Source organism: Eutrigla gurnardus (assembly GCF_963514095.1).
Source record: "Eutrigla gurnardus genome assembly, chromosome: 19".
NCBI classification, from domain to species: Eukaryota; Metazoa; Chordata; class Actinopteri; order Perciformes; family Triglidae; genus Eutrigla; species Eutrigla gurnardus.
In genome coordinates, this window is record NC_139930.1 from 20,250,092 (window position 1) to 20,260,354 (window position 10,263).

At 43.1% G+C, this 10,263-nt stretch overlaps 1 protein-coding gene and 1 long non-coding RNA gene across 2 annotated transcripts; one reads left to right on the forward strand and one right to left on the reverse strand.

Annotated features, from left to right (window-relative positions):
• The first annotated feature begins 909 nt into the window (after window positions 1-909).
• Window positions 910-5,437, forward strand: LOC311029661 (Golgi phosphoprotein 3-like). Its single transcript, XM_084034928.1, has 5 exons — window positions 910-1,344; window positions 1,865-1,996; window positions 2,281-2,395; window positions 2,623-2,783; window positions 3,140-5,437. The coding sequence occupies exons 1-5, from the start codon at window positions 1,132-1,134 to the stop codon at window positions 3,401-3,403; spliced, it is 885 nt and encodes a 294-aa protein (XP_083891054.1). The 5' UTR covers window positions 910-1,131; the 3' UTR covers window positions 3,404-5,437.
• A 655-nt stretch (window positions 5,438-6,092) lies between these two features.
• Window positions 6,093-7,042, reverse strand: LOC311029663. Its single transcript, XR_014598902.1, has 2 exons — window positions 6,928-7,042; window positions 6,093-6,828 (listed from the first exon to the last, which is right to left on the reverse strand). It is a non-coding gene; the product is annotated as an uncharacterized lncRNA (long non-coding RNA).
• Window positions 7,043-10,263: the final 3,221 nt, after the last annotated feature.

Sequence of the window (10,263 nt, forward strand, 5' to 3'; positions counted from 1 at the left end):
ATAATACAAACTGTTCATAATCTTTCACATTTTCTCATAAATTTGATATATAAATGGCAACATATTGTATGCTATATAGTGAAAACTGACTGAAATCCTGTACATTAAGTCAGTGTCAATGTTTTAGATATTTAAAAATAATATAATAAGACAGATTGGAGGTAGGGGGGCTCTTGCACGAAATGTTTCACTGAAAGCAATTCTCACTCATTTTTCTAAGAATGCCACGTTCAGCACTCACACACATTATAAGCTGATGTCTTCAGATTTCCATTGTCTGGTCTATAGGTCAAGGGTCAAACTTGATGTGTAAAAAGTCAGTCAACAAGTCCCAGTGATTTAACTAAGTAAACATAATTGTTTTCAGCTAAGGTTTCGAAACTATGACCTGTGTTTAAAAAAAAAAAAAACAGTAACAAACAACCCTAACTATTTTTAAAATATATCAAATAAATCTTTATATCATTAACAGTATGCTATTAAGTATTATATTATTATTATACATGCTTTGTGACAGGAAATGTGTGTTTACAGAGGTGGGAAGTAAAAGTACAAAATACTTTACTCAAGTAGAATTTTCCACGTATCTGTAAATACTTGAGTATTTATTTTTCTGACAACTTTTACTAAGAAAGATTTGTACTTACATTTTTCAAAACAGACTCTTTACTTTAGTTTTAATGGATTTAAATGTTTTTTTTCCCTTAATACTTTAGTACATTTTGTCCTTCAAAGTAAAGAATCAGTACTTCTACTTCCACCAGAGTATGTTTGAACACAAGTATGTGTTCTTCTCCTCGAGTACAGAATGTCTGTACTTTTTGTGGTACAGTGGTTAACGTGTGTTGGACGTGTAAGTGGCAGTATTTCCTACGGCACGTGAAGGCAACCGCCGAGATGCGTTCACTTGTTCAGTTCAGGCCACGATCGACGTCACACCGCCACCATGTTGGATCAGGAAGTGGGCAGAGTCGAAGCAGGAATCCCGAGCTGGGCTTAACGTCAACGGCCGCGTTTGTTCGATCGGCCGACCGTTTTCCGCCGTTAACACCCAGCGTGCATGCTGCGTGGCCCTCTGGCCGGTCGAGGTAGCCGCCTTTCTTCGCATCGGATCGTTTCGCAGCGCCAGCCATGGCCTCTATCAAGCAGAGGACCTCGGGCCTCGTCCAGCGGAGGACCGAGGCCACTCGCAGCGCCGCCGCCGACAAGGAGAGGGAGTCCGGCGGCGAGGAGGACGAGGCGCGCCGCGGGGAGGAGGAGGAAGACGACGACAAGGGGGACTCGAAGGAGACCAGGCTCACGTTGATGGAGGAGGTGTTGCTCTTGGGCCTCAAGGATCGAGAGGTGTGTGTGTGTTGTTTTTAATCCGTCAAGGAGCCTAGCTAGTAGCGTTAACTTCTTCTTCGCCCAGCGCTACTTTAACGTTTATCCCGATGTAGCTAACGCAATGTTTACTTTGCGTCGCCGCCGTTTGCCGACGTCAACAAAGTTTATTTTATTCGAGCTAAAGTTAGTTAACCAGGCTAACGTCTCCCGGACAAAGTAGTCGGTTTTTAACGTCTGTTTTAAACGGTCGAATGCAAATGTGTAGCGTTAGCTTGCGTTTTAACCCGGGACCTGGCTCATAAAAAGGACATTGTGGCGTTGAAATGAAAGCAATTACCCGGAAGTTGAATTAACTATTTAACTTATCCGCGTTACCTGAGGGCATAATTTTTCTTGACAACTTGCCAGCAGCGGACGTCCTCCTTAACCTGGAAGTATTCGTGCATTCCGAGCTACACGTCAGCTAAGTTAACAAGCGCTGCACCTGGGCTGTCTTTTCTCCTCCTCCTCCTCCTCCTCCTCCTCCTCCTCCTCGCAGGGCTACACGTCCTTCTGGAACGACTGTATTTCTTCCGGCCTTCGCGGGTGTATGCTGGTGGAGTTGGCCCTCCGAGGGAGGCTACAGCTGGAGGCCTGCGGCGTGAGGAGGAAAAGCCTGCTCTCCAGAAAGGTGGGGGAGCCACGGTGATGTGTTCAGGTGTTCAGAGGGAAAGATGGGATTTTGATGCACCTTCGTGTGTTTCCTTGAGCAGATGGATTAATTCCTGCAGGGGGGGAGGAGGGGATTAGTAATAGCCCTCACCAAGAAATGAATCCCCTTGCTAATACTCTTCTTTTGTTGTTGCTTACATCATAATACTGCTTCCTGTTCGTGCAGGATGTGGGTGCAGGTGTGCGACAGGTGGTAACAGTCACCCTAGATCAAATATGTATTTTTTTTTTTGTTTGCAAAAGGTGATCTGCAAGTCGGACGCCCCGACGGGAGACGTGCTGCTGGACGAGGCCTTGAGGCACATTAAGGAGACCCAGCCTCCTGAGACCGTCCAGAGCTGGATAGAGCTGCTGAGTGGTGAGATTAAAAAACAAGTTTATTGTCTCGTCTTGCGTATTATCAGTTGTCAGTATAACTCAAATCACTAGTTGGAAAAAGGAAGTGCCTCGTTGATTTTAAAATATGTTTCAGCCGGGAGAAGCAGAAGGACGCAAATTAGCAACAAGCCATTCAGACATTCTGGAGGTGCTAAAATTGACATTGGCGGTGCGTTTAAAGCCTTCTAATCTAACACCATCCCTCAGGAGAGACCTGGAATCCCCTGAAGCTGCACTACCAGCTGAGAAATGTCCGAGAGCGTCTGGCAAAAAACCTGGTGGAGAAAGGCGTCCTCACCACGGAGAAGCAGAACTTCCTGCTGTTCGACATGACCACACATCCGCTCACCAACAACAACATTAAACAGGTACGCCGCCGCGGTTTGTTTACTTTCTGCGTGGATTGAGCTATGCAAGGTGTGGCATGGAAGTGGCTCAAATTTAGTGCTGCCGGAGATGTAAAGAAAGTTCACGATCAGTGTTTTTACGCTCAGTCTCCCAACAATCAGCTTTCGTGTGAGTGAAGGTCACAGTCTCTGGCTTATATGTCTGCAAGGTTGACCTGCAGAAGACTTAGGTGTTAAAAAGACAAGCAAATATAACGTGTAAGGCTTTTTTTTTAAGGTCTTTGTGCTAAGCTACGCTAATCGTCTGCTTGCTTCATATTTAACCGACAGATATGAGAAGGTGAACATTTCATAAAATGCTCCTTTATCGCCCACAGCGCCTCGTCAAGAAGGTCCAGGAGTCCGTTTTGGAGAAGTGGGTCAACGACCCTCACCGCATGGACAAGCGGGTCCTGTCCCTGATCCTGCTGGCCCACTCGTCCGACGTCCTGGAGAACGCCTTCGCCCCGCTCCAGGACGACCAGTACGACCTGGGCATGAAGAGAGTCCACACTCTGCTGGAGCTGGAGCCGGAGAAGGAGAGCACAAAGCCCAACGTCAACGAACTCATGTGGGCCGTGGTGGCCGCGTTCACTAAATGAAAACCACCCGACACGGTTGGGACTGGAAGATCTGGCTATGGTCTGTGTTATTTAATTGGTTGAAGGACTTCACTTTAATGAGACAGACTTCACTTTAATGAGACAATCTATTTTGGTTGGGGAGCCTGTTTGTACATCTATTCCGGATGACATTTTTTTGGTGGCAGTCCGTATTAACCCAGTGCAATCTGATTGGTGGTGGGCCTCGCCAAGTAACATTTTCGGTCGGTCGGAGCGGTCTCTAAATGAAAGAAAACGACTGGCTGCTTCCACACAGTGAGGTATATTATCTGCTGCTGCGAGGCCGGACGCACACGTAGACGCCAACGCCCATGAACGGACGGCTTCCTGTTAAATGTTAGATGACATCAAAGAACGAAAAGCAGGTGGGCAGCAGTAGTCGTGGTGAATATGAAGATTCTGACCAGGGTTTCCCCCTTCTTCACTAAGGAAGCATCGTCTCTGCATTACCACGAGATCTGGGCCAGAATCAAATCCTGGTCTCCGTGCTCTCCAACACACTAATGCAAGGATCAAGGATGGCAATCCAACTGCTATCGATGCTCTTTGCAGGTCTCCTACTTCCACCCATTCATTCCCACTTGTGTTGGGAGAACATGCTCTTAGGGTTACTGTTAGCATAGACTACCTGAATGTTTTACAGAGTCACTCCATATTCTCATTCAATTCTCCTTCTCCTCGTTTCGTCCTCAATGCATTCTGAGGAGGAAACGGAGGACACAAATAAACAGTTGGTCTCCTGCTGGGTAATTTGGCCCCGTGGACTCGAACCTAAATGAAGAATTAAACCCTCGAGTCTTCATCTCATTCAGTTGCAGCGGGTCCGTTCTGTGTTTCTGGAATGAGACCGGTCTTCCATGTTCTATTTATGTTGCTAATCGATGCTTGGAGTCGCCTGCCATTTATCAACTGTTTTGCACAGCCGTTAGCCCTGTAGGTAGGAGCGTATCTGTAGGGATTTATTTTGGAGGGTTGAGTACTTGAGAAGGTGAGACCGGAAAATTAGGAACCTTAAAAATACGGAAAAACAGGTCACACTTTATCACATTATTTCAACACTTTATTTTATCTACAGTTCTTGACCTTTATGAATACTTTAAAATCATTCCTCTGGGCCTATAAGAAAGGTGTAAACTGAGATCCGTTGGGATTTGGATCGTCGTGAACACGAGATTTACACCGCGATCGTCGACGGCTGTTCATACAAATGGTTTGGGAAAATGTTTAAATTCAGGAAATGTTAAGAGTCGGTTCACCCAAATCAAAGATAGTTGCCTCCATCTTAAAAGTTTTAAGGTGTTCGTCGGCAGTTAATCCAGAATCTTTACTGTGAACTTCTGCACTAAAGAGATCGTCCCTATAAAAGCAGACTCTGCTGGAAACCATCAGGCGATGCGATTTGGCTGAACCGACCCATTTAAACGTTTCCCTCTTGCAATATATTGTTATCTCAGTTTGTATATCATGTCATAATTAGATGTTATTTTTATCTGGTAGGCCCACGCGGGCATGTTATATTGTTTGAGTCATGAAGACGATGCTTGGGGGGGGGGGGCCTGATGAGTCCCAGTTAAAGACTGAAACTGCTCAACATGCAATCTATTGAAGATCTGAGAACACTTGTGTTCCGGTGTGAAAAAAGTGTGAACATCATTCTGGTCTCATGAGCTCTGGGATCTGTGTGTGACATGACATCACCTATTGTTTCACAGCATACTTTATCTCTTTTTTTTTGTAATTATTATTATTATTATTATTTCACCAGCAAAATACCAATAGGTGTGTAGAAGTGTTGAGATCCGTTTACAGCAAAGAGAGCATGCATGCTGGGTGGAGGGGTACTCGTGGACGTAGCTGCAGAGGAAAGGCTTGTATGTAATTATTAGTCATTTTACGTGTACGATCTAATGGAATTCAATGAAAGGGATCTTCTCTCCTATCCTCTTATGATTCTGTATGCTTTTGTATTACCACACAAAAATAAAGTAAGGATCCTTTAAGTGCCTGGATTTAGCACTGCTTTGCTGTTGTTTTTATTCCTAGTATGTAGATACATATACTTACATATATTGGATTTATTTTATCTGTATTTTTTTTTTAGTTTTCTCCAATTTGATCCGTTAAATAGTCCCAACAGTTATATAAATAATGTCATGTGTTTAGTCTGATGGTTTAGCAATTCATATAATGCTGAAAGGATGGATAATTAAGAAAATAATTTGGATAATTGCTTAATTAATTCAGCGCACATGATAGTTTTTATCTGATATCACATGAAGTGAAGGCTGTAAGTCAAACAGAACAAGAAGTTTGAGGATATTTAAGATTTTTGGAAATTGCGATCATTATTTGAGACGAATGGACTCAAGTGGAGAAATAAAGTTCAAACTCAGCAAGACCGCGAAACAAGCAGGAACTATGGGATGACCAACGGTTGTGAGAAGTCATGTGATGAAAGAAAATAATCACATGACTTCTCAGTTATCCAATCATAGACCAGGGAGGAGCCACCTCCAACCAGGAAGCATCTCGTGTTTATGTCGGTGACAGTTTGGACCAACGTGGCTGCGTCTGTGTTGAAACGGTATGAGGTCATTTCTCTTGTTGTTGTCGGTTAAAAAAGATATCTGAGTTTATGAGACGGCAATGCATTTCAAAAACACGGATATTCAGATATATCAGTTTAATCAAATCGATCAATACAGTGGAGCGTATTTCAGATCAGAATGGCGAAGCAGAGAAATAAGACAGTCAGGCTTAAACAGACATTTTAGCGTCCCACATTAGCACGTCTACTGTCCGATATCTGCATTTTCTTCTCATTCACCGTTTGATTAGGACACATCCTTCATATCACAACAACAATGATCAGCATTCGGCCAGTTTAACCCATATGACACATGGCCGAAGACGAGGCTTATGAGCCTTGATAAGCAACTCATGAAATACTTCCCATTAGAAGAAAAGGAGTCGAACTGAGTTTCAGTTCACATGAATGTGACTGCTGTGTCCATACAGAAGTATGTATCAGGTGACAGTCAGACAGCTTCCATCCCGGCGTTCCACTTTTGGTTCCAGTCACCAGAAGGTCCGAATCGGCGTATCAAGAAAGCGTCCCACATTCCTGCTTTCCAAGCATTTCCCCCAGGGTGTCTTCCCTCCTCCCACCAGCGACGAGTCGGTATCCGAGAGACTCTGCCGTGGCTCTGAATGTCAAATCCAGTTTAGTTAAATTCCAAATTTCATCTTCGGTTCCCCCTTCTTTCGCCGTCCTCGGTCTCACTTGACTTTGACGACGATCTTGTAGTTCTTGATGAGAATCTCCAGCAGTTTGTACCTCCAGTGGAGTCCGTCTCCGATGTGACGCAGCTCATGTGCGCAGTGATCGATTGTGGCGGCGAGATCTGAGGACAGAAAGACAGATTTAGTATCCTCGATCCAATGGAGAACATGTTTACAAATGAATGAAGCTTCATTTAAACTCAATAATCTCAGGTCCTCACCGTGGCCGGTCATTTTCATTGTGCTTCTGCTCCGTTGGATAAAAAGAAGAAGAGTGGAGTTTTTCTTCCCTCTCAGAGCTTTTAATGGCTGTGCAGTTGTGGCTTTGACAAGAAGGAACAGGTCTGAACTATTGATAGAGGTCTGAGCTTAAATACTGCCGCCGTGACGTCACCACACGGCAGAGGAATCCCCGTCTGCCGAGGCCAAGTTCCTCCTCCTTTCAACGCCGGCTTCTTCATTTACAAGGCGGTTGACGAGGCTCCTTTAAATCAAGCTGTACCACCCACCCACACACACACACACACACACACACACACACACACACACACACACACACACACACACACACACACACACACACACACACACACACACACACACACACACACACACACACACACACACACACACACACACACACACACACACACACACACACACACACACACACCTTATAGAAGGTGTTTGAGAACTCACACTTATGTAAACCCAGATTTATTGTACAAGTAAGACTTCAACGCACAACAACAACACACACCTGTGGCTTCTCCTTTTGTGCGTGCGTATGTGTGTGTGTGTGTGTGTGTGTGTCCTAATAAGATAAGACTTTTAGTTGTTGTTCCCTCAATGTGGAGCACATTCAGTCACTTCAGGGAGTCATGTGAACAAGACGTCAAAACATTCCTGACAGACCGCTTTGACATCAGCGTTGTTTGTGCGCCTGCAGACGATTAAAGGACGACATCACAGCGGCCGACGTTCACTGCAGTCATTCAGCCGGTGCAGCCTCTAATTAAGTTAACACACACACACACACACACACACACACACACACACCAGGGTGCTGAATTCAATACAGCATGATATGCATACATACAAAATACATATAAATATTTTTAAATATAAAACAATTATGTTAACCCTCTTTTTTTAGAGCAGTTAAACATGTAATGGGGTATATAAATATATTAAAATATCAAAAATACAATAAAAGAAAATTCAGTGACTTTCTTAATTGAATGGGGGCAAATAGATGAACATATAATTAACATATGTTTTCAGTGCCCACTGGACACATTTTGGACACATTTCCCCCAAAACAATTAGCAAAAATGGAGAGTTCTCATGGTCCAGCTTCACACTGAAATGGGATTTCTGATTTCCGTCACATAATATGTATTCTCCACGATCCTGAATGCAGGATAAGCGGTAGACGATGGATGGATGAATATGTATTCCGGATGTTTAAAGTGGTGGAAGGGAGGGTTATGTTGTATTAAATGGGTTATTAAGGTTGTCAATAAAGAAGCATGAAGTACCTGAAGCATAAACCTGGGTAAGAATTTTCATGATAAATCATTTTCTGAAGGTTTGAATTGACCCGAAGTATTACAGATGCTAGAATACAACGCAGGGTTAAAACAGGATGTGGCGTGAGGTTTCACTACTCTGTTCAGTGCCATCAGGAACAAGTTAAGGCTTGCCTCCAGTGCAGAATCAGGGGCAGTCCCCGGGAAACTACAGTCGGGTCAGGTGATCCGAGCGCCGCTGCCATCAGTTCCATGTAGGGAGATGCTGCGTTTGCTGTGGTGCAATCAGCAAAAATGCCACGAGATTGGTTATGATTGGTCTAAAAAGTCTCATGCTTAGTGACACTTTGAGATAAACAAGGGAAACCCTAACCATGTCCTCATCAGACGTTTTCCACACGTTTAATATCTTTGACTTATACAAAACGCCTGATTGTGCTCTAGTGTTTTTGGGGACATGTAAATTACTAAATATATAATGTAATATAGTGCAAAAACAGGAGTCCCATGTGCCCAAAGACTAGACAGATTTGACCGATTTCTTTTGAAAATAAATGAAAGAAAAGCCCAGAGAGCCCTTCTATGAAACATTTAAAAAAAAACATTCTGTTGCCGTCAATAATGGGTTGAAGCAAAGTACCAGTAAATTAATGTAAAAATACTTCTCCATAAGGAAATGCCACCTGGAACTCGTACAGACGTTGTCATAATTGATTGGAAATAGTGACACATGTTGAAGCTGTTGATGAAACTGGTTTTTACTACTTCACATACAGTTTGGTGATTTAGTCAGGTGGTTCCAAGTCATAAGACGGGAAATAATATTTCTCAAATATAACATAATTTTACATATTTGGGTCGCCAACATTTATTTAAATGAATATATATATAATTAAGTTTAATAAAATTAAAATATGAATGTAAAATGCTTAAATCGGAAGTGGCTAATAACTAGTAATAAATAAAGTAAAAAAGTGAAATGTTTGTAATACAATAATGCAGAGGAGAAAGATTAAGGAAACAATATAGAAAGACGTCAGCACTGTTCAGCAGTGTTTGCTGAAGGCGTTGTCCTCGCCGCTGATAACAGTGTTGGAAGACTCTATTATTGCCACATCCTGAAGGCAGTAGATAGATGGAGGGTGTTTTGTGTATAAATGTACTATGAACAGTCTTATCAGCATCGCTATACCGACATAATATTATTGGGTCATGTGATTATGTAGACCAACAACTTTGTGTTATGCAAGACGTCTCTGGAAATAAGTTGCCCTACACAGATCTTTACACTGTCAAAGAATGTATTTCTAAAATACTACTGTTGTTTTACAAACTACTGAATGGTTTAGGGTCAAAAAACATTACATTTAGGTCATTTAGCAGACGCTTTTGTCCAAAGCGACTTACAATAAGTACATTTGTCAAAAGAAGGAAACAAAGAAACCACAACGTATCATTGCCGATAAAGTAAGAGCTAAAAATAGAACAAGTGTTAGGTCCTCATCTGAGTAAACTAGTACCTTTAGAGCAACAGTGCTACGATCAGAGTGCTATAGGTAAGGGGGGGGGGAGGGAGGGTGTTAGTGGGTCATGCTATAGAGTCGAGGTGAAGTCTGAACAGGTGAGTCTTGAGCCTTTTTCAGAAGATGGCAAATGACTCTGCTGTCCTGACATTAGTCGGGAGTTCGTTCCACCACTGAGGACCAGAACAGAGAAGAGTCTGGACTTTGCTGAGCAACATTTGTTTGATTTCAGCGATGGTGGTACCAGCCGGCCAGCTGAAGTAGAGGAGCGACTGTCTGATCTTCTTAGCTATCAGACCTCTCAGAGGGTCTGGGACTGGTCCGCTCTGTGTCCCCAGAGGCAGAACCAAACATGGGAAGCCAGCGTTCACACATCAGGAACAAACGTCCAGAAAAAAAGTGTGAGTCTGCCTCAAATCTCAGCTCTTTTAAATCAAGACTGAAGACTTTTTCTGTTTGTCGCTGCCTTTCAGTAAACAATACAATTTATTCACGGCTTATA